This window comes from Oncorhynchus kisutch, linkage group LG17 (genome assembly GCF_002021735.2).
Source record: "Oncorhynchus kisutch isolate 150728-3 linkage group LG17, Okis_V2, whole genome shotgun sequence".
Lineage (NCBI taxonomy): Eukaryota > Metazoa > Chordata > Actinopteri > Salmoniformes > Salmonidae > Oncorhynchus > Oncorhynchus kisutch.
Genome location: NC_034190.2, coordinates 34,499,086 through 34,524,404, shown reverse-complemented (window position 1 = coordinate 34,524,404; position 25,319 = coordinate 34,499,086). Strand labels below are relative to the sequence as shown.

At 40.7% G+C, this 25,319-nt stretch overlaps 1 protein-coding gene across 1 annotated transcript; it reads right to left on the bottom strand.

The window, feature by feature from the left end:
- Positions 1 to 1,317: 1,317 nt before the first annotated feature.
- LOC109907546 (C-type lectin domain family 4 member G) lies at positions 1,318 to 22,778 on the bottom strand. Its single transcript, XM_020505570.2, has 6 exons — positions 22,492 to 22,778; positions 13,212 to 13,337; positions 12,320 to 12,514; positions 10,842 to 11,059; positions 10,156 to 10,271; positions 1,318 to 1,945 (listed from the first exon to the last, which is right to left on the bottom strand). Exons 1-6 carry the CDS (start codon positions 22,598 to 22,600, stop codon positions 1,795 to 1,797), a joined length of 915 nt encoding a protein of 304 aa, XP_020361159.1. The 5' UTR covers positions 22,601 to 22,778; the 3' UTR covers positions 1,318 to 1,794.
- Between the last annotated feature and the right edge of the window lie 2,541 nt (positions 22,779 to 25,319).

Below are 25,319 nucleotides of genomic sequence, written 5' to 3'. Positions count from 1 at the left end.
GAGGGATATAATTAAGCATTAAGTAAGCATTTCACTGTAAGGTCTACGCCTGCTGGGTTCGGCATGTGACAAATGGAAATTTGTCATTTCGTGTGGAGTCCAAATTGGCGATTTTTGGTTCCAACCGCAGTGTCTTTGTGAGACCTGGTGTGGGTGAACGGATGATCTCCGCATGTGTATTTCCCACAGTAAAGCATGGAGGAGGAGGTGTTATGGTGTGGGGATGCTTTGTTGGTGACACTGTGTGTGATTTATTTAGAATTCAAGGCACACTTAACCAGCATGGCAACCACAGCAATCTGCAGCGAAATGCCATCCCATCTGGTTTTGGCTTAGTGGGACTATCATTTGTTTTTCAACAGGACAACAGGACAATGACCCACCTTCAGGCTGTGTAAGGGCTATTTTACCAAGGAGAGTGATGGAGCGCTGCATCAGATGACCTGGCCTCAACAATCCCCCGACCTCAAGCAAATTGAGATGGTTTGGCTTGAGTCGGATCGCAGAGTGAAGGAAAAGCAGCCAACAAGTGCTCAGCATATGTGGGAACTCCTTCAAGACTGTTGGAAAAGCATTCCAGGTAAAGCTGGTTGAGAGAATGCCACTAGTAAGCAAAGCTGTCATCAAGGCAAAGGGTGGCTATTTGAAGAATCTCAAATATAAAATATATTTCGATTTGTTTAATACTTTTTTGGTTACTACTTGATTCCTTATGCGTTATTTCATAGTTGTGATGTCTTCACTATTATTCTACAATGTAGACCGGTAGTGTATGCTTTTCATCGTAACAGCAAAGTAATTCAGTTTTTGAAAGCCCAATAAGCTTCAAAATCTTGTTAGATTGTCCTAAATCTTGTACCATTTTTCTAGAATGATTTCAATCCACAGTATTCAAATAGCTCAACACCCCACATGTAAATAGGCGAGGCAAAGCAATCATTTAGCAAACAAGTAACTTATACGCTAACTGTACACCTATATAACACCTATTCTATTATTTCCTTTGGCGGTTGACAGCCCCGAACACTAATCACCTAGAGAACAACACTGAAAAAGGACATACTCTATAACCGTGTTGGTCTAGACAGATTACCTTCGACCTTCGACTGGATGATCCATTCCCAAAACTAACCGTAACCACTAGAAGTAAAAATGTGTGGTCCAACATAATATGTCATAGTAAATAGGCTGAACTATTTTCCATTTTCAACATTTTTATTGACAAAACCAAATCAAATGCATTTGCATTGTTATGAATAGTTCGTTTGATCATCTGCTTTATGAAAAACATTTACATTAATATTTTTTATATTTTTATATATATATATATATATATTTTTTTTTTTTTCTTCTTCTATGAATCTAAATAACATGACCGTTGATTGACAGACATTGCTTTAGAAGGATTTTTAACTTTGGTGACCACTTCAATGACACAACAGTAACTATATAAGATCCTCCTGGAGTAAAATTTTAATTGAAAAAGCAAATGAAAGTAGATACTATTAAAGTAAAGCATTGCTCTTCAGACCTGATAATGCTGTAAAAGTCTACTACAGGGGTGGCCAACCATCTTCCTGAAGAGCTACAGGTCTTGCTCTCTCCCTGCTCTAATACACCTGATTCTACTAATCAGCTGCTCATCCGAACCTTGGTTAGCTGAAACAGATGTGTTAGAGTAGGGTTGGAGCAAAAAACGGAATACCCAGTAGCTCTGCAGGTGAAGGGTTGGTCATCACTGGTCTACAACACGAGTCTGGTAAGTGCTTATCTCTAAGTAGCAGGTGCATAGGCCTACATCTCGATCTCACAGATGAAGGGCCAGCGCATGGTGCACGGGGCGTCATACCAGCTGCTCACCGCCTTGCGCTCCAGCTTGCGCGTCTTCACGATGTAGCCACAGTCTTCGTCAATGTGGTTGTTGGGCTCGCCCTCCTCCCAAAAGCTATAAAGGGAGAAAAATGGTTTCATTATTTTAAAAAACAACACATATTCAACCAAAACATCTCTTGGTATAACGTACATCATATACAAACAACATATATACACTACCGTTCAAAAGTTTGGTTTCATTTAGAAATGTCCTTGCTTTTGAAAGAAAAGCACATTTTCTGTCCATTAAAATAACATCAAATTGATCAGACATACAGTGTAGACATTGCTAATGTTGTAAATAACTATTGTAGCTGGAAACGGCAGATTTTTTATGGAATATCTACATAGGTGTACAGAGGCCCATTATCAGCAACCATCAGCAGCCATCACTCCTGTGTTCCAATGGCACGTTGTGTTATCTAATCCAAGTTTATAATTTCAAAAGGCATTTGTGGGTTCGATTATAGGCTCAAAATGGCAAAAAAAAGGACTTTCTTCTGAAACTCATCAGTCTATTCTTGTTCTGAGAAATGAAGGCAATTCCATGCGAGACATTGCCAAGAAATGCTGATGTTCCAGATACTCAAGTAGGGAGTTGAAATGTATTTGGCTAAGGTGTATGTAAACTTCCGACTTCAATTGTATGTGTGTATATATATATGTGTGTGTGTGCGTATAATATATGTTTCACTAAAATAGCTGTTGGCCATTGGTGTGCGCTACTGAACTAGGTTATCTGCAGTGCCTCTACAGGTCTCTCTTTGTCTCAATGAGACAAACCGTTATAAAGGTGAGATAATGTAAAATAATGTACCATATTCTTCACTCTGTCACTGCCGTCTTAATTGCAGCAGTAGTAAGGAAAGACGAAGCAGTGAAATATGTAAAAATATATATATATATATATATATATATATATATATATAAAGAAAGAAAGAAAAGAGGAAGAAATAAGGAAGAAATGCTGAAGAATGGGAAGGAGGATAAGACAAGCAAAAAAAGAGGAAGGAGAAGGGAATCTGAAGCAACACTAATATCCTTTGAAAACACATTAAGAATGAGGAAGAGAGATCATATGATGGCGACCAGGCTGACACAAATTTGAAGGAGGAAAGAAGAACATGGAGAAAACAAGTGAGGTTCTGGGCCCATGAGGAAGGAAACTGGGCCAAAGGGGAAAGGTTATCTTTCAAAGTATGCATACCAAAACATGTGTGTATACACAGACGGTCCTGTCCTATTTTACTGTAGATCAATACTGTTGCTGCCTGAGCACACAGTCCCAGAGGTCAGTGTCCATAGGAACCAGAGCTAGGGTGACAACAAGCTAAGTTAGCTGTTTCTGTTTTCCATATTCTCTGGAACTTTCTTTCCGGGGACTAAAGGTGCCAAAACCTCTGCGCATGTGCAGGATTCTCTACTTGCGAGCGTAAATGGACCGTCCATCAATTTGATGCAATTTGTTTTCTTGTCTATTCTGACCTTGAATTTAAGCATGAGAATGACACTTGCCCCCCCCCCCAATACACGTGTAAATATTGGACTATAAATTATACCCTTGCTAAAATGTGTATTCTATTCTACTGCCATTTACTTTATGATTATATGATTATATTTTATTATTTGTTATTGCTGCATTTGTCGAGAAAGAACCTGCTAGTTAAACATTTCCTAGGAGGATGTATACCATGAGTATCCCATTACATATGACTAACACGACGTGAAACTATTCAAACTATTCACTCGCTATTCAAACAATGAATAACGTTAAAAGCAACCTGTTGGTTTCCAAGTGGAGCGACTTTATTTTTTATGATAGAAATAACATAATTCTCCATTTACTGTAATTTACAAATTGATAAGAGGCTGAGCTATTGATAAGAGCTGGGTAAATGAGTAAGTCGCTAGGATAAGGTGATTGTAAATATACATTATAATTGTTTTCGATCTATTTAAGCCGTATGATCGCTGGAGACAAAATGTGAAACCAGTCATATGGCAGCAAACTGAAGCATTATCAACCATTTTTCTCTCATGCGGCCACAACTCAACAGCATGCACCACTAGGCAAAATATCTGCTAAGATCGAAACAAAACACAGGTATGCTATAGTTTGTTTAACACTATCTGCTAAAAGATTTGCTCACTGTACAGGATTCGAAAACAACACTGTACACAACTAAGAAGAATATAATTTGAGATCAAATGGTTTGGCGTGCAGATGCTGCATGGACGTTTCACTGGTAAAGCTTAAAGGATTATCATACACGATTGACAGTGAGAAATGTGAAGGGAGGGTGACCACAAAAAAGGTAAAGAGGTAAAGAGGTAAAGAAAGACATGCGCGAAACGTGATACAGATCTTTCAAGGGGATTCAGGGGGGCGGGGGCGGGGCGGGGGAGGAACGTGGCGGTTCTATGTTTCCGGAGCCGCAGCCTTCTCTTTCTCCCTCTACCTGAGATATAGGGAGTTATTTGGACCCATAGAAATAGAACGACTAGAATGGTCAATACCATTCAAGTCAATGCTCTGTGATGGGTGGACCGGTGGCCATATTGAGTGTACCCATAGGAGTAAAGCAGGAAGTAATTTTATTTCTGGGGTCCGAACAGTAGTTTGTAATAGCCTATTTCTCCTGCATGTAGATCCATTGGGTTACACATTTTTGTTATTTTTCTGTTTTATATTATTTCTTTATGGGGCACACAAAGCACAGTCATACATTTCACAAGTTTCGTTTAAGTACAGTCATGCAGTAGAGAATAATGAGGTCAATTAGTTATCCATCTTGCTATAGTTATCCATCTTGGTAATCTTCGTACTGTATTATGTAATAAACAGATTATATATCATCTATTACTATTTAAAATCTATTATCATAGTCCACTTAATAAGTTAATAAGTTAAGTGGACGGAAGAACAAATAGGAATATCACACGCCTGATGAAAAACACAGTCAAATGTACCATAAAATATTTGTATCTCAGATACAGATGGGAAACATAATGTAGAAACATAAATCTAATAATAACATATACCGTTTAGCAGATGCCTTTATCCAAAGCGACTAACAGTCATGTGTGCATACATGTTACGGTGGTCCCGGAATTCAAACTTACTAGCGTTGCAAGTGCCATTCTCTACCAGATGAGTTACGGAGGACCACAGAATGAACGAAAAACAGAAAAAAAGTATAAATTAAAAAGTAAATAAATACAGTATAATGACTAATTTGTAAAACATTATAGCCAACTACATTATGGGCCAGTTTAAATCAATCCAAGTGAAGGCTTACAGTTGAAGGTGTAATTCTGGTTAAAAAAAACAAGAATTTTGTTGGTAAACTATTGAATCTTAAATAATTTAAGCCATGTCTATGAATCCAAATTATTATTATTAGCATTGATTATATCTATATACCAATATAATCCTGGGGCAGACTATTTAACTCAACATTACATTAAATATACCAATGCGTAAGTCTCTGTGTAACACACCTGACTGATTGTTTCATCCACGCAACTTTGACAGCCTTACAGCCTTTTGAGCCTTGAGCCAAATATCAGCAGCCCTCTGTCTGAAAACCGACTGACCAATACCCAGGTTTACAGTGGTGCCAAACGTGTACAGAGAGAGGACTGTGTAGAAGATATTTCTATTATTGTCAAAAGTTATAAAGAAAAAGTCCTTGAAGACATAAAAGATGAGCCACAGAAAGCAAATGACGTAGAGAATTCCCTGCAGGATCCCAGTAATGGTGGCCCTCATCTGACTGCGCAGGCGGGGCGCGGAGAAGGGGCTGCCGCTCTCCTTCATGCTCTTCATGTGTCTGTGCAGGTAGCGCACAGTGGCACAGCTCGACCCGACTACCACACAGAGTCCAAAAAAGATGTATAGTATTTTCAAAACAAGACGTGTCATCTCAGTGTAAAACAGGGCACTTGGCGAGGCAGACGCAGTGCTGTTCATTGATGTGTAAGTGCCGTTTGCATTTCCAGAGGCGCTGTTGAATAACTCAACTATCGCTGGAATATGAAGAGAAATGTCAAACAAAAACAAGACCCTGTTGATAAACAGGACCCAGTAAATGATGATTTTGATGTTCCTCTTCACCCGGGTGAAGAGAGCTCGCCGAGCAGGGACGATCTGGGTGTAGTAAAAGAAATTCAGCCACACAGAGGTTGTCATACTAGTGGGGAAAGTGTACTCCACTAGCATACTAGCACCGAGCCTGAGCTTCAGATGTTCCGTGAAGAGGAAATATTTCATTGCAATAACAGAAACCAAGAAAACAATGGTGCAACAAACTAAAGATTCCAGTAGTGTCTTCATAGGCTGTTTGAGTCCCTCTCTGCCGCGCTGAGGACAGAGCAGGCAGAAGGCAAAAAATATGTTTGCAAATACGCTGATTGCAATGAAAGTCACATTGACGCTGACAAACGCCAGGTTGTCCATCCCGATGTGTTGATCCTGCAGTTCTGACAAGACAAGGTTTATGCTTGCAGTGACATCTTGTCTTTCCGACCTCTAGAAGCTCAAATGCCGCATTTGCATTGAACATGTGGGAACTGGACCTAATAAGCTGCAAGTTACATTAGAATGCAAATATAGAACATTGACAACATTGGGGAGGAGGGGTTGGGCTGCAAGTATTTGATAAACCCACTGAAATTGAACATTTCATCTTGAATGAAAGTTGTGCTGGGGGGGGGGGGGGGGGGGCTATTCTTGGCCCAGAAGTTCCTTAGGCAGCATGTTGATAGTCTCATAACAGTATACAGACTCTCTGGTAATCTTTTGGATGGCTCAGAGCATGCAGAAGGCAAAACATGCATTTGTCAGACAGCTACAACACCAAAAAGGTCACATTTACAGCATATAAAAAGGCAGAGTCATCCATTGCGATCCTGTCCATCAATGCAAATGGACAGGTGCTCAACTGCAGACGTGTAATGATGGACAACCAAATGGGGTAGGGGCCTACAGAATAGCACACGCCTGGGTATGAAAAACACAGTCAAATGAACCATAAGCTGTTTGCATCACAGGTACCAACTGCGAAAACATAGGACTGAGTAAACAACAAAAAATTTGAAAAACTACATTAATATGCTAATTTGTACAAGATAAAGCAGGTTTTCATATTACATTAGTGGCACAGACTCAAATTAAACAGGTGTGGCTGAATCCTGGTTTACAGACTTATCTCTGTGCTGTTGGGCTGTTTGTTGCTACTTGGCTATCTGCCAAACGTTTCGTTTTGAACTTTTAATACATTTACCAATGTCTTAGTTTTTTTCTTTGCTCAACTTTTTCATTCAACTTTTACCCCGGATGCTTTATCTGGACATGGTTCTACAGGACCTCCACCAGAGCTAAGTAGTAACATTAACATGAACACTATGCCCCCCCCCCCCCCCCCCCCCCCGACCGTTGTCGCTCATCTAGCAGACAGAAATATTTAACCTGTTTCACTTCAGCTGTGAGGAATTCATGAACTTCTTCGATGAAAAGATCATGATCATTAGAAAGCAAATGATGGACTCTTCTTTGAATCTGCGTATTTCTCCAAAGCTCAGTTGTCCTGAGTCTGCACAGAACATCCAGGACAACATTAAGTTGTTTAATCCTGTAGCTCTTGACACTGGATCCTATTCCAACTAAACTACTGAAAGAGCAGCTTAAATGGCTCCCTATCCACCAGATGTGTAACAAACACACTAAAAGTGGCAGTAATAAAACCTCTCTTGAAAAAGCCAAAGCTTGACCCGGAAATGTAAAAACTATCGGCCTATATCGAATCTCCCATTCCTCTCAAACAATTGACAAAAAGCTGTTGCGCAGCAACTCACTGCCTTCCTGAAGATAAATAATGTATACAAAATGCTTCAGTCTGGTTTTAGACCCCATCATAGCACTGAGACTGCCCCTGAACAGGCAGTTAACCCACTGTTCCTAGGCCGTCATCGAAAATAAGAATTTGGTAAATTAGCCTTTAATGGTGTCAGACCACGGCTCTGCATCTGACCTCATGCTCTTAGACCTGCTTTTGACACCATCGATCACCATATTATTTTGGAGATATTAGAAACCGGAATTGGTCTACACGGACAAGTTCTTGCCTGGTTTAGATCTTATCTCTCGGGAAGATATCAGTTGGTCTCTGTGGATGTTTTGTCCTCTGACAAATCCATTGTAAGTTTCGGCATTCCTCAAGGTTCCGTTTTAGGACCACTATTGTTTTCACTATATATTCTACTTCTTGGTGATGTCATTTGGAAACAGAATGCCAACTTTCACGACACACAGCTTTACATTTCGATGAAACAGGGTGAAGCTCCAAAATTGCCTACCCTGGAAGTGGAAGGTGGCAATATTTTACTTTTAATCCATGCAGCTATTGTCACTTCTAGATTAGACAACTGCAATGCTCTACTCTCCGTCTACCCAGATAAAGCACTAAATAAACTTCAGTTAGTGCTAAACATGGTTGCTAGAATCTTGAATAGAACCCCCAAATATGATCATATTACTCCACTGCTAACCTACAAAGCATTACATGGGCTACCTATCTCTCCGATTTGGTCCTGCCGTACATACCTACAGGTACAGATATGGTCACAAGATGCAGGCCTCCATATTGTCCCTAGAATTTCTAAGCAAACAGATGGAGGCAGGGCTTTCTCTTATAGTGCTCAATATTTATGGAATGGTCTGCCTATCCATGTGAGAGACACAGACTCGGTCTCGACCTTTAAGTCTTTACTGTAGACTCATCTCGTCAGTAGGTCCTATGATTGAGTGTAGTCTGACGTAGGGGTGCGAAGGTGGTTATATATCCTGCCTGGTTGGTCCTGTCCGTGGGTATCCTCGGACGGGGCCACAGTGTCCCCCAACCCACCCCTGTCTCAGCCTCCAGTATCTATGCTGCAATAGTCTGGGGGGCTAGGGGGGCTAGGGTCAGTTTGTTGTATCTGGTGTCATTTTCCTGTCTTATTCTGTGTCCTGTGTGAATTTGAGCATGCTCCCTCTTATTCTCTCTCCCTCTCTCCCTCCACACCCGGAGGACCTGAGCCCTAGGATCATGCCTCAGGACTACCTGGCCTGATGACTCCTGGCTGTCCCCAGTTCACCTGGCCGTGCTGCTGCTCCAGTTTCGACTGTTCTGCCTGCAGCTATAGAACCCTGATCCTGTTCACTGGACGTGCTACCTTGTCCCGCACCTGCTGTTTCGATCTCTGAATGCTCGGCTATAAAAAGCCAACTGACATTTACTCCTGAGGTTCTGACCTGTAGCACCCTCTACAATCACTACTGGTCATCTATGAATATTTGAACATCTTAAAGAACAATCTGGCCTTAATGGCCATGTACTCTTATAATCTCCACCCGGCACAGCCAGAAGAGGACTGGCCACCCCTCAGAGCCTGGTTCCTCTCTAGGTTTCTTTCTAGGTTCCGTCCTTTCTAGGGAGTTTTTCCCTAGCCATCGTGATTCTACATCTGCATTGCTCGCTGTTTGGGTTTTAGACTGGGTTTCTGTACAGCACTTTGCGACATCTGCTGATGTAAGAAGGGCTTTTCAAATACATTTGATTGATTGATTAATGAACATCCCCTAATCGTGGTTTACATGGTTAGTTAGACCTATGGTCTGTGATTCAATATGTTTTTATTGAACCACCACAGTCCAGAGATAATATAGGCCATGTGTATGAAGCCAATCATTTAGTGTTGATTGAATCCAATATAATCCTGGGGTAGATTTAGGGCTCTATTCAACCAGATCCGCTTTAGCAGACATCGGCATATTGGTTGTTTTGGCGGTGTCGGAGGTGGAACTGCTTTAGCTGTCCTGGCATTATACCTGAAGCGGGCATTGCTATTGGCTGCAGGGAGTCACATGAACAGAAATCCCATGCAGCCTTGTTTACAAGTTGGAACACTAGAATGTGAGATGTAATCTACACCTCCATTATTATGACAGAAACCCTTATTATTTTATTTCAGGATTTCTCAATTTGAGCGTCATTATTTCTATACAGCCTGCACTTTCTCGCTCTGAACTTCTAATCTGAGTAGAGTGGGGGTGACTTGTGACAATGATAGCAAGAGCAGCGATATGACGGCCCCAACGCAGTTCTACCTCTGACACTCCGCCAAAACATCCCCCTTGTGCGGGTGTCTGCTATCGCCAGTTAACGCCTGATCTGATTGAATCTAGGCATCCACGAAACCCGCCCACATTTTTGTTGTAGCCCAGCAAAGCCAAAAACTTACCCCCCGACCAATTTGGTTCCATCGACCCAAAGCCAGTCTGCCTCAGCCGTCTCGTCACTGATTCCAAACCAGTAGGCATTCCAGTGGCCCCGAGGTAACTGGTTCCACAGAAACGTCTATAGCAGGAGACATGATTACATTGGGATGTGACAATGTCTATAGCAGCAGACATGATTACATTGGAATGTGACAATGTCTACAGCAGGAGAAATGATTACATTGGGATTGTGAATGATGACGTCTACAACAGGAGACATGATTACATTGGGATGTGAATGATGACGTCTACAACAGGAGACATGATTACATTGGGATGTGAATTATGACGTCTACAACAGGAGACACGATTACATTGGGATGTGAATGGCGACGTCTACAACAGGAGACATGATTAAAGAACATTCCCTCAATTACTCCATTCTACCAGGAGAAATTGGTTTAGACTATTATCATGAACCCCAACACTCTCTTGTTGACGTTGGACTTTATCTTCCCTACTGATTATTTCCAGCCTTGCCAGATATTTGAGAAAAGAGAAAATCAACAGTGTCTAATCCACCACATCCCTCCTCCTCTACTCTCTTTCCCACCCTCCTTTCTCCTTTTTCCTACCTCTCTTTCCATCCTTAACTCCACCCCCTTCTCGCTCTTCCCCCATGCCTGCCTCGCTCTCCCCTCTCTCTCACCTGTTCCTCAGCAGTGTGTATGATGGCCAGGTGTCCTATTTTCTCCTTGCACCAGGTCTGGCTGTCCGGCCAGGTCAAACTCCTGGTGGAGATGTAGTAGCAGCTTCTGTTGAACACCAGCCAGTCCGGAGGACAGGTTAGTGGGGTTGAAGGGGGCAATGGGATTGACGGAGGTGACAGTGGAGATGGGAGTAATGTGGGTGATGTTTGCTCTGGTTCTGTCATACACAGCAGAAGGTAGGATTTAGATCGACAGCAAATGTTTGATTTACTTCAGCATCATGTCACGCAGGGGCGCAACTTTGGTTTTAGAAGTGGAGGGGACATATATGGGATCAATATCATACCAAATGTATTCACAAATGTAAATCACTTTCCACAAATGTAAATCCCCAATCCACAAATGTAAATCACCAATCCACAAATGTAAATCCCCAATCCACAAATGTAAATCACCAATCCACAAATGTAAATCACCAATCCACAAACGTACATCACTTTCCACTAATGCAATTCACGATCCACAAACAAACACCTTTTGATTTGTATTTGTAAAACGAGGGCCTTAAGTAAAATCACTGCCATAAAGATGTTCACATCGGAGAGATATGCGCAAACATGACAGATCTGGCAAACCTGCAACTCCAGCGCTTAGGTCACCTGACTTTTGACAGGGATTTGACGACAAGAAAAAGACAAGAAGTTATATTGCGTAGACAAGAGGTTCTCATGCGTAGACAAGAGGTTCTCACACATAGAAAAAAGTTATTGCGGTAGAAAGTGATTTGTAGTCGTAGAAAAAAGGTTTGTACTCATAGAATGCGATTTCAATAAATTGCTGGCAGCCTTTCGTTCGGCCATGTTGATGCCAGCCTTTCAGGGCTGCAGAAATGTATAGTATGGTAACCATAATATGTTAACCATATGTGTAACCATAGTATGTCCAACGTAAATAATCGAAACCCTTGACCTAGATTACTTTATATTTGCAACACTATTGTGGTGTATTTACATTTTTGGAAAGTGTGGATAGTAATTTTTGGAAATGTTGGAAATTTGTGGATAGTAATTTACATTTGTTGATTGGTGATTTACATTTTTGGAAAGTGATTTATATTTGTGGATTAGTGATTTACATTTGCGAAGACATTTGGGATGATATTGATCCCATAGACATAACTTATTTTCTTTTTTTTATCCAGTCGGATAAACACTCCGAACAGCCTACCCAACTGCTCGGAGGCGTCCACATGGTCCTAAAGCACACCTTTGCCTCGTTTTGAATCACATTCCAATGATAAAACTGGGGGGGGACAAAAATGCAATTTCAGAATGTCCCCAATGAAAGTTGCACCCCTGAAGTCATGACACACACACACACAAACACACACACACACACACAAACACACGAACACACACACACACACAAACACACACACACACACACACTCACTCACACACTCACTCACATAGCTGACCTGATTTGGCCAACCTAGCCAGAAGTTCATCTCTCTCCTTCACAAGGTCTTCTTTCTCCATCTGCAATTTTCTCAGGTCTTCAGTCAGGGTGGTCACATTGGTGGTCTGCCTCTGCATCTGGATTTGACCACCAGAGTCATTCTGAGGCAGAGGAGCCTGATGCTCGTTGCGCAAGCTCTGATAAAGGTTCTTATCTGAGAGGAAGACAAGAAGCAGGGAACTTCAGTCCAAAGCATCCAGGAAAAACAACAAGTCTTTAAAGAATGGAAGGCAAAGACAAAGTATAAGATGAGTGTAGGGCAGATGTGGCGAGGTTCCTTTGATAAGGCTAGTTGAATTGGCAGCCATAAGTCATGGGAAGGTATCCCCATGGAACAAAACGAGCAAATGACTATTCATTAACGAGCTGAGGATGAAATCGTCAACTGCGGCACTAAGATTTGTTCAGGGTAAGATTTGTTCAGGAGCAGCAATCACTGACTCAACACCGCTTTTTGACCTCACACTTTGTCAGTGTGCACGTAGAGTTTCATATCAGTTGTTTTATGCAGGTTGCATTTAGTGGGATGACACATGTACTGGAGACAAAAAATCTGATTTTAAACCAATCCTTAACCACACTGCTAACCGTATGACTAACCCATGGGACCGTTGAGATGTGGGAAATAAATGATACAACACAAATAAGTTACTGGTAGCACTTAAACTTTGTTGGCTGGGGAAGACATGTTTCACAATGTAATTCCTTGGCAGCCCAACACACTGCATTCAGATTCCATGAATCCACCCTCCCCTCCCCTCATTGGGACACAATGGTACATCAGGAAGTGGTTTATGGAGGCACCATTGAAGCAACGTTGTGTGGTGGTGGTTGTGTGTTTGATTACTCACAGTGGGTGCTCACAGCGATGACGGACAGCAGCAGGACAGCACAGAGTGTGGCTAGGCAGCCCGTGGCTAACCTGTAGGGCCCTTGGCCACTCTGTCTGGAGCCTGCTCTCAGTGAGGGAACAGACACTGTTATGGAGACAGAGAAGTACATGACACCAGTGTATTGAGCTCTGTTTCAGTTGAAAATGTTGGTGCTAATTGCCCTGTATGCAGTTTTGGGGGGCTTTTGTGCACCGGAAACACTTGATGGCACAGTCAGATACTATACTACAGCCTACTGTCTGCAGGTTGGGGATGGACAACATGCTTACACTGAAATCTTCTCAGAATTTCAACTAATCCTACAGACAAAGAAACATATGTGGTTTTTTTTTATAGACTTCATGAATCATTCTACAAAGTATGGAAAATAAGTATGAAATCAAAAACTATTAAGTATAATTGAAAGAGAGGTGCTATGACATGCCATTAGCAAGCCTAAATACACGGAGTATACAAAACTGACCAGGTGAATCCAGGTGAAAGCTAGGATTCCTTACTGATGTCACTTGTTAAATCCACTTCAATCAGTGTAGATGAAATGGAGGAGACAAGTTAAAGAAGGATTTTTTAAAGCCTTGAGACAATTGAGACATGGATTGTGTATGTGTGCCATTGAGAGGGTGAATGGGCAAGACAAAATATTTAAGTGCCTTTGAATGGGGTATGGTAGTAGGTGCCAGGTGCACTAAAATGACGTTGGAGGCAGCTTATGGTAGAGAAATAAGAAAATTATCTGGCAACAACTCTGGTGGACATTCCTGCAGTCAGCGTGCCAATTGCACACTCCCTCAAAACTTGAGACACTTGTGGCCTTGTGTTGTGTGAAAAAAACATTTTAAAGTGGCCTTTTATTGTCACCAGCACAAGGTGCACCTGTGTAGAGGCTGATGCCCTAGACTTGGATCATTGGCCACTTTAATAATGGAACACTAGTCACTTTAGTAATGTTTAAATAATGTTTACATGCTGCTTTACTTATCTCAAATGTATATATGTTCTATATATTCTATTCTACTGTATTTTAGTCAATGCCACTCTGACATTGCTCAATCTAATATTTACATATTTCTTATTTCCATACTTTTACTTTTAGATCTGTTTGTATTGTTGTGAATTGTTAGATACAACTGCACTGTTGGAGTTAGGAACACAAGCATTTCACTACACCCGCAATAATATCTTCTAAATATGTGACCAATAAAATCTGATTTGGTATTTTATTAGGATCCCCATTAGCTGTTGCAAAAGCAGCAGCTACTCTTCCTGGGGTCCACACAAAATATGAAACATAATGACATAATACAGAACAACATTAGACAAGAACAGAACTACGTACATTTTTATAAAGGCACACGTAGCCTACATATCAATGCATAGACACAAACTATCTAGGTCAAATAGGGGAGAGGCGTTGTGCCGCTAGGTGTTGTAACGGTTCTCTTGATGTGAAGTAGAGTCGGACCAAAATGCAGCGTTGTGATGATTCATGTTATTTTAATAAAGGAAAACCTATACATGAAAAAGCTACAAAATAATGAAAATGTGAAAACCGAAACAGTCCTATCTGGTGCAAACACAGAGACAGGAACAATCACCCACCAACACACAGTGAAACCCAGGCTACCTAAATATGGTTCCCAATCAGAGACAATGACTAACACCTGCCGCTGATTGAGAACCATATCAGGCCAGACATAGAAATAGACAAACTAGACATGAAACATAGAATGCCCACTCAGCTCACACCCTGACCAACCAAAACATAGAAACATACAAAGCAAACTATGGTCAGGGTGTGACAGGTGTTGCTTTCTGTTTTTTGAAACCAGGTTCACTGTTTATTTGAGCAATATAAGATGGAAGTTCCATGCAATAAGGGCTCTATATAATTCTGTACGTTTTCTTGATTTGGGGACTATGAAAAGACCCCTGGTGGCATGGCTGGTTGAATAAGTGTGTGTGTCAGAGCTGTGTGTAAGTTGACTATGCAAACAACTTGGGATTTTCAACTAGAGGTCGACCGATTAATCGGAATGGCCGATTAATTAGGGCCGATTTCACATTTTCATAACAATCGGAAATTTGTATTTTTGGGCTCCGATTTTGCCGATAAAAAAAAAGAAGAAGATGTATACTTTTATTTAACTAGGCAAGTCAGTTAAGAACGGCCTAGGAACGGTGGGTTAACTGCCTTGTTCAGGGGCAGAACGACAGATTTTCACCTTGTCAGCTCGGGCGCTCCAATCTTGCAACCTTACATTTAACTAGTCCAACGCTCTAACCACCTGCCTCTCATTGCACTCCACGAGGAGCCTGCCTGTTACGCGAATGCAGTAGAAGCCAAGGTAAGTTGCTAGCTAGCATTAAACTTATCTTATAAAAAACAATCAATCATAATCACTAGTTATAACTACACATGGTTGATGATATTACTCGTTTATCTAGTGTGTCCTGCGTTGCATATAATCAATGCAACGCTGGGGGATGATTTAACAAACGCGCATTTGTGAAAAAAGCACAATCGTTGGACGACTGTACCTAACCATAAACACCAATGCCTTTCTTAAAATCAATACACAGAAGTGTATATTTTTAAACCTACATATTTAGCTAAAAGAAATCCAGGTTAGCAGGCAATATTAACCAGGTGAAATGGTGTAATTTCTCTTGCGTTTATTGCACGCAGAGTCAGGGTATATACAACAGCTTGGGCAGCCTGGCCAATTCTGAACTAATTTGCCAGAATTGTACGTAATTATGACATAACATTGAAGGCTAGTGATGCCACCCGTTAGATAAAATACCGAACAGTTCCATATTTCACTGAAATAATAAACGTTTTGTTTTCGAAATTATAGTTTCCGGATTCGACTATATTAATCACCAAAGGCTCGTATTTCTGTGTGGTATTATGTTAGAATTAAGTCTATGATTTGATAGAGCAGTCTGACTGAGCGATGGTGGGCAGCAGCAGGCTCGTAAGCATTCATTCAAACAGCACTTTAGTGCGATTTTGCCAGCAGCTCGTCGCAAGCACAGCTCTGTTTATGACTTCAAGCCTATCAGCCTAATGGCTGGTGTAACGGTGTGAAATAGCTAGCTAGTTAGCAGGGTGCGCGCTAATAGCGTTTCAAACGTCACTCGCTCTGAGACTTGGAGTAGTTATTCCCCTTGCTCTGCAAAGGCCGCGGCTTTTGTGGAGCGATGGGTAACGCTGCTTCGAGTGTGGCTGTTGTCGATGTGTTCCTGGTTCGAGCCCAGGTAGGGGCGAGGAGAGGGACGGAAGCTATACTGTTACACTGGCAATACTATAGTGCCTGTAAGAACATCCAATAGTCAAAGGTATATGAAATATAAATGGTATAGAGAGAAATAGTCCGATAAATACTATATTAACTACAACCTAAAACCTCTTACCTTGGAATATTGAAGTCTCATGTTAAAAGGAACCACCAACTTTCATATGTTCTCATGTTCTGAGCAAGGAACTCAAACGTTAGCTTTTTTACATGGCACATATTGCACTTTTACTTCTCCAACACTTTGTTTCTGCATTATTTAAACCAAATTGAACATGTTTCATTATTTAATTGAGGCTAAATATATTTTTATTGATGTATAATATTAAGTTAAAATAAGTGTTCATTCAGTATTGTTGTAATTGTCATTATTACAAATAAATAACATTTAAAAAAATATATATGATTAATTTATTATTATTATTATTTATGTTTTAAGCGGCCGATTAATCGGTATCGGCTTTTTTGGTCCTCGAATAATCGGTATCGGCGTTGAAAAATCATAATCGGTCGACCTCTATTTTCAACACATGAATGTTTCTTATAAAAAGAAGAAGTGATGCAGTCAGTCTCTCCTCATCTCTTAGCCAAGAGAGACTGGCATGCATAGTATTTATATCAGCCCTCTGATTACAATTAAGAGCAAAACGTGCCGCTCTGTTCTGGGCCAGCTGCAGCTTAACTAGGTCTTTTCCTTGCAGCACTGGACCACACGACTGGACAATAATCAAGATTAGACAAAACTAGAGCCTGCAGAACTTGCTTTTTGGAGTGTGGTGTCAAAAAAGCTGAGCATTTCTTTATTACGGCTAGACTTCTCCCTATCTTTGCAACCATTGAATCTATATGTTTTGACAATGACAATTTACAATCTAAGGTAACGCCAAGTAATTTAGTCTCCTCAACTTGTTCAACAGCCACACCATTCATTACCGGATTCAACTGAGGTCTAGCACTTAAGGAATGACTTGTACCAAATACAATGCTCTTAGTTTTAGAGATGTTCAGGACCAGCTAATTACTGGCCACCTATTCCAAAACAGACTGCAACTCTTTGTTAAGGGTTTCAGTGACTTCATTAGCTGTGGTTGCTGATACGTATATGGTTGAATCATCAGCATACATGGACACACACGCTTTGTTTAAAGCCCGTGGCAGGTCATTGGTAAAAAATAGAAAATAGTAGAGGGCCTAGAAAGCTGCCCTGCGGTACACCACACTTTACATTTTTGACATTAGAGACGCATCCATTAAAGAAAACCATTTGAGTTCTATTGGATAGATACCTCAGAATCCACAATCTGGCAGAGGTTGAAAAGCCATAAAACTTAGGTGCTTTCAACAACAGGTTATGGTCAATAATATCAAAGGCTGCTCTGAAATCTAACAGTACAGCTCCCACAATCTTCTTATTACCAATTTCTTTCAACCAATCATCAGTCATTTGTGTCAGTGCAGTACATGTTGATGTCACACCCTGATCAGTTTCACCTGTCCTCGTTATTGTCTCCACCCCCTACTGGTGTCGCTTGTTTTCCCAGTGTATTTGTCCCTGTGTTTCCTGTCTCTCTCTGTGCCAGTTAGTCTTGTATGTTTCCAAGTCAACCAGCGGTTTTCCCGTTCTCCTGCATTTTACATTCTGCTTTTTCTAGTCTTCCCAGTTTTGACCCTTGCCTGTTTCTGGACCTTGTACCCGCCTGCCTGACCATTCTGCCTGCCTTGACAACAAGCCTGTCTGCCAATCTGTACCTCCTGGACTCTGATCTGGTTTTGACCTTTTGCCTGTCCACGACCATTCTCTTGCCTACCCCTTTGGATTAATAAACATTGTAAGACTCCAACCATCTGCCTCCTGTGTCGGCATCTGGGTCTCACCTTGTGGCATGATAGTTGAGTGCCCTTCTCTATAAGCATGCTGAAAATCATCTGTTGTTAATTTGTTTACAGAGAAATAGCATTGTATTTGGTTAAACATAATTTTTTCCAACAGCGTGCTAAGAGCTGGCAGCAAGCTTATAGGTCTGCTATTAGAACCAGTAAAGGCCACTTTACCACTCTTGGGTAGCGGAATTACTTTGGCTTCCCTCCAGGCCTGAGGACAAAGACTTTCCTCTAGGCTCAGATTAAAAATATGACAGATAGGAGTGGCTATAGAGTTAGCTACCATCCTCAGTAGCTTTCCATCTAAATTGTCAATGCCAGGTGGTTTGGCATTATTGATCATTAACAATCATTTTCCACCTCTCCCACACTAACTTTACAAAACTCAAACTTGCACTGCTTTTATTTCATTATTTGTTTTTTATGCATGAATATAATTGCTCACTGTTTGTCGTGGACATTTCCTGCATAAGTTTGCACACTTTGCCAATGAAATACTCATTAAACTAATTGGCAACATCAAATGGTTTTGTGATGAATAAGCCATATGATTCGATGAAAGATGGAGTTGAATTTGTCTTTCTGCCCATAATTTAATTTGAAGTAATCAAGTTTTCCTCCATCATTCTTTATATCATTGAGCTTGGATTCATAATAAAGTTTCTTCTTTTTGTTGAGTTTAGTCACATTTCTCAATTTGTAAGCCAGTCAGATGTACAGCCAGACTTATTAGCCACTCATTTTGCCCCATCTCTTTCAACCATACAGTTTTTCAATTCCTCATCAATCCATGGAGCCTTAACAATTCTAACAGTCAGTTTCTTAACAGGTGCATGTTTATCAATAATTGGAAGAAACAATTTCATAAATTGATCAAGTGCAACGTCTGGATGCTCCTCATTAATCACATCAGACCAACAAATATTTTTAACCTCACCCACATAAGAGTCACAGCAATTTTTTTTGTATGATCTCTTATACATTATTTTAGTCCCAGCTATTGGAACTTTGGCTTTCCTGGATATAGCCACTATATTGTGATCACTGCATCCAATGGGTACGGATATAGCTTTAGAACAAAGTTCTACAGCATTAGTAAAAATGTGATGGATACATCTGGATGATCTTGTTCCCAGTAGTGTTTGTAAACACCCTGGTAGGTTGATTAATAACCTGAACCAGATTACAGGACCTGGTTACGGTAAGAAGCTTCCTCTTGAGAGGACAGCTTGATGAAAACCAGTCAATATTCAGGTTCCCGATAAAGTAGACCTCTCTGTTTACAACACATACACTATCAAGCATTTCACAGATATTATTTAGATACTGACTGTTAGCACTTGACTGCAACACCCCACTATGAGCGTCACTGTAGCAATTGTGCAAAATGGGACACCGCATCATCTGGATATGTGTGCAACAAAAGTTCAACATTCACCTTCTGCAACCAATTCAACACATGCACCACACAGGACACACCGCAACTGCCTCTGCAACGCAATGCTGCAAGGCAAACGCAGCGTTCCCTTGGGAAATGAATGTACTTCTGGTGTACCAAAATGCAATGACACTGTCGGTGTGATCGAGGCGTGAGTGTACTTCTGGTGTACCAAAATGCAATGACACTGTCGGTGTGATCGAGGCGTGAGTGTACTTCTGGTGTACCAAAATGCAATGACATGGTCGGTGTGATCGAGGTGTGAGTGTACTTCTGGTGTACCAAAATAAAATACACGGTCGGTGTGATCGAGGTGTGAGTGTACCAAAATACAATGACACGGTCGGTGTGATCGAGGTGTGAGTGTACCAAAATACAATGACACGGTCGGGTGATCGAGGCGTGAGTGTACTTCTGGTGTACCAAAATGCAATGACACTGTCGGTGTGATCGAGGCGTGAGTGTACTTCTGGTGTACCAAAATGCAATGACACTGTCGGTGTGATCGAGGCGTGAGTGTACTTCTGGTGTACCAAAATACAATGACACGGTCGGTGTGATCAAGGCATTATTTGTGCTTATTTGTTTGAACTCTGTTTACATGCAATTGTTAAGGCCAACAGTTTACACAGATCGACTTCAGCCATGTGAAAAACCTTCCTTAGCAAAATATAGATACCTTCCTTTTCTTGTACTTGCCTCTCATCCGACTGGTGTTAGCTAGCTACTAGTGCTGTTGCTGCGCAACCCAAGTGCTTTGGTCTGGTTTTAGAACTGAGATTCAGCTGAAAAGATGTTAGCATAGTCAGAAATGCTACAAAAAGGAAGCAGCACATCGTTGGTTCTTAATGGACAGGGATTTTCACGTGAGAGGATAAATTATACATGTTATCATAACTGTTGCCCCTACAAACAATTTCAGTCCGAAAGGTGGTAAGTCTAATTGTCACTTTATGGACACTGTCGTCTTGTTCTTATCCAACGTCTATGTTGAGCTAGGTCAGGGCAATAATTCTATTTTTCTTCTAACACGAAAATCCGCTATGTTGTTCTCGGTAACGGCCGGACGGCTGGGATGAAAGGCGGGGAATGTGTTGTGTACCTCCAATGAAGTTGATTTGCACATTTTAATCGACATTGATCTAAGCCAACATGGCATATGATGGTAGAGCGATTTTCATGTAACATTGTACTCTAACCAATGCATAGATTATTGTGGGGCGACTGCATTTTTTATGTGGTTTGCACAAAAAGAAAAAAGGGTTCAAATAAAATGAGACTGTTGTAATCCTTGAAATATAGCCCTAATGATTGGAATACACAATTGTTATTGTGGGTGCTTGAGAAGGAAACAGGCTACTGGCTACTAATCATTAGGTACTGTATATACCCTATCAATTTAATTCCGTACTTGTAGAATTGTTGAAGAACTGTTGATTTGATGTTTGTTTGAGCCAACTGTTAAAAGAGGACCAGAAGTTATGCAAAGAAGAAAACTCCTGACTATTCTGCTCTTCTGTGTTGCTAGTTGGCTACCTCTTGCTCCCCGATGATTCACAAAATGCCTGTTGTTGAATCACATCTCCCATCATATTTGTAATGCAGGATTATGGTTGTTGATATTCCAGGTTGTGTAATTACACATGTCCACGCAAATGTGCAATCAGTACACGAAGAACATGTATCTTGCTGTTAAATGTCGCGAGCTTGTTTGGACGAGTCGTTGCTACCGCACCCCGAGGTAGGAGGAGGATTCCGGGAACACTACGTGGGCTGAATGGGGAGAGGGTGTAGCTTGTTAACCGTTTGGAGAAAATTCCCCATTTTATATGGGATTCTTGTAAATAATATTTCCTGTGGTGCACTGTATGCACTCAGTGTTTTCACATCTGTTTCTCGGAGAACCCAGCTGTCGCACATTTTGTCATATTGCAGCAATGGATTGGAGATAAATTGACTAGTTGAATCTGGTATGCTAGTGCTGGAAGGCAACTGCTGGGGTGTGCCAGATGACCAGATTGACACATTTTGAAATTGAAATGATTTGTACTTCGCTATATTAAAGACACAGCACGCAAATATACTTTTTTCACATTAGATGCTAGATTTAATTGAACTAACATCTCTTGATAAAGAACTATTGATTTTCAGAACTTCTGATAGTTCTATAATATACGATTACATAATTATTTTACTTTTAGCTATGGTGTCAGATACGTGGAAGGAAGCATATTGAATATGAATTAGAAGCGGTGTCTATTCTATTGAGTTGATTGGACAAGCAGGTAATGATGAAAGACACGACATGGCAACCCTGAGATAACTTTATTTTGAATGCAATACACATCATGCCTGAGTGAACACTGCATAACCAAAGTAACTCCCGAAACTTTACAATGTAAATCCTTCATATCAGGCTTTCTTTGCTGGAAATGATGCATATTGCTTTTGTCATATTGTAGTCATTTGAATTGTGTTCTTGTCCCACAAGCCATACATTTCAAAACCATGAAGGATATTTCCAATACCTGCTGCTTTCGTTACTGTAACATTTTAGATAATTTGTATAATTTCCCTAAATCAATTCCTTTGTACAGGGAACACTTTTTGATGTTCTTACCCGTGTGCACTTCAGGACCGCGCAGCTCTGAATCGTCCAAATATTGACTATCTTTGTCGATAAGTTTAGAATACATCCCATCGCATGCTGTTGATCCCATATCAACCATCTCGCCTCTCGCACGGTGATCCTCGTCAATAAGAAACTGATTCAGCAGCTAGAACTAGACTATTGTGATACCACCCCGTCACAAATTATGTGAATGCGAGGTGAAAATAAACAGAGAATTTAGCCAGAGGTGGGGAGCATGTTTTGGAACATAGCATGGACATTGGACAACAAGAAGAATGACGTTTCTGATCGTTCAACATTGCGCAGTTTCATGTGCCTAGAGCAATTTGTTGATCAATGATATTATTACAAAATAATGACATAAGTGCATTGCCATACATATGCATTTTTTGCATTTTTTATGACAATTCTGAAGAAGAAAAAACGTTTTACAAATGTGAAGAAAAATAAAGGTAATAACTGTACTAATTAATACACCATTAATTAACTATTGAAGTAGAATATAAGATTAGTAGCCTATGTATCGTTTTGTGTTTTTTTTATGTCTGTATTGTGGGACATTTAATAGGACTAATTTACACTGAACAAAAATATAAATGCAACATGTAAAATGTTGGTCGCAGAAATTGTATTTCTCTAAAATGTGCACAAATTTGTGTACATCCCTGTTAATGAGCATATCTCATTTGCCTAGATAATCCATCCACCTGACAGGTGTGGCATATCAAGAAACTGTTTAAAGAACATTACACAGGTGGACCTTGTGCTGGGGGTCAATAAAAGGCCACTCTTAAATGTGCAGCTTTGTTACACAACATAATGCCACAGATGTCTCAAGTTTTGAGGGAGCATGCAATTAACATGCTGACTGCAGGAATATCCACCAGAGCTGTTGCCAGAGAATTTAATGCTAATTTCTCTACTATAAGCTGCCTCCAATATCATTTTAGATAATTTGGCAGTACGTCAAACCGGCCTCACAACCGCACACCACGTGTATGGCATCATGTGGGTGAGCGGTTTTCTGATGTCAAAGTTGTGAACAGAGTGCCCCATGGTGGCAGTGGGGTTATGGTATGGGCAGGCATAAGCTACAGACAACTAACACAATTGCATTTTATCGATGGCAATTTTGAATTCACAGAAATACTGTGACGAGATCCTGATGCCCATTGTCAGGCCCATTTTTTTTAAGGTATCTGTAACCAACAGATGCATTTCAGTATTCCCAGTCATGTGAAATCCATAGATTAGGGCCGAATGAATTTATTTCAATTGACTGATTTCCTTATATGAACTGTAACTCAGTGAAATTTTTGCATGTTGCGTTTATATTTTTGTTCAGTATATATACAGTGCAAGCAATATACTACAGATTATGATAAGCAGAGTGCACCACTCCTCTTTTAAAATGATTTTAAATGGTTGCATGTAGGCTATTGTAAAAAAAATTTAAGGGCACATTTTTTTTCTGCAGTCATTTTCCTGTGATCAGCCACTAGAGTGCAACATTGTACCTGTAAACAGTTTTACAGGTACAAAGGTCAAATTTTTCCTGTAGGTGAGCTACTGTCTATTTATGAAAGGTGTGTACAATTAATTGACTATTAGTTGACTGACAAATGTGGAAAGGGAGTTGTATAGGCCTACATACACATTGCATACAAAAACTAAATTGATAAATCATGAATGTTTTTTCAACATCGATTCAAATCCGCAGGTCGTGGCGACCTTATGCTGTCCCACTTCTTGTGTGGTGTTTTAACTTTGGATGAGAAGGGGGTGGCGGGTGTATCAAAAGGAAAGTGGTTTGCAGCGTAGCCTAGTGGTTAGAGCGTTGGACTAGTAACCGGAAGGTTGCGAGTTCAAACCCCCGAGCTGACATGGTACAAATCTGTCGTTCTGCCCCTGAACAGGCAGTTAACCCACTGTTCCCAGGCCGTCATTGAAAATAAGAATGTGTTCTTAACTGACTTGCCTGGTTAAATAAAGGTAAAATAAATAAATAAAAAAATGTGGAAAGGAGTGGGCGTATAGAGAGGAGTGGGTGTGTCGAAAACGCTCTGCTATAGGTTCAACAGTTTTGATTGAGGAGTGCTTTTCTTCGTCCGTTTCTTACCACACAAGCTAATGTACCTCCAGAGTTTGGACTTCTGTTTTTAAGCCAAAAGATGAGTCTCTTAGTTTTACACAAATAATTGTACATATAATACTGACGATTGTTTATTTTATATTAACAGTATTTATGATGAGTGTACTGTCACCCTGATATTGGCTACTAGGTAGCTACTTCCCACGCAGTTACCGGACCATAGTGCTTGTCAAGCGGGAGCGAAGGGCACTTTGTCCCGGTGTTGCCATTCATGCCCTCCCCATAGAGTAGTAGACTTTATGTAGGCTATGTATCAAGTTGACATCTACAGTGCATTCGGAAAGTATTCAGACCCCTTGACTTTTTCCACATTTTGTTACATTACAGCCTTATTCCAAAATGGATTCAAAAAAAAATCCTCATCAATCTACACACAATAACCCATAATGACAAAGCAGAAACTTTTTTAAATTTTATTTTTGAAAACAACAACTGAAATATTACATTTACATAAGAATTCAGACCCTTTACTCAGTACTTTGTTGAAGCACCTTTAGCAGCGATTACAGCCTTGAGTCTTCTTGGGTATGACGCTACAAGCTTGGCACACCTGCATTTGGGTGGTTTCTCCCTTTCTTCTCTGCAGATCCTCTCATGCTCTGTCAGGTTGGATGGGGAACGTCGCTGCACAACTATTTTCAGGTTTGTCCCGAAATGTTCGATC

What these genes read in the sequence shown, in the direction of transcription:
- LOC109907546 (XM_020505570.2), bottom strand. Translation starts at nt 22,600, where the DNA reads ATGGTTGATATGGGATCAACAGCATGCGATGGGATGTATTCTAAACTT. An exon ending in CATCGCTGTGAGCACCCACT is followed by an intron (nt 12,515 to 13,211) that starts GTGAGTAATCAA and finishes TCTTCCTCTCAG; the next exon opens with ATAAGAACCTTTATCAGAGC. An exon ending in GGAACCAAATTGGTCGGGGG is followed by an intron (nt 1,946 to 10,155) that starts GTAAGTTTTTGG and finishes CTCCCTTTATAG; the next exon opens with CTTTTGGGAGGAGGGCGAGC.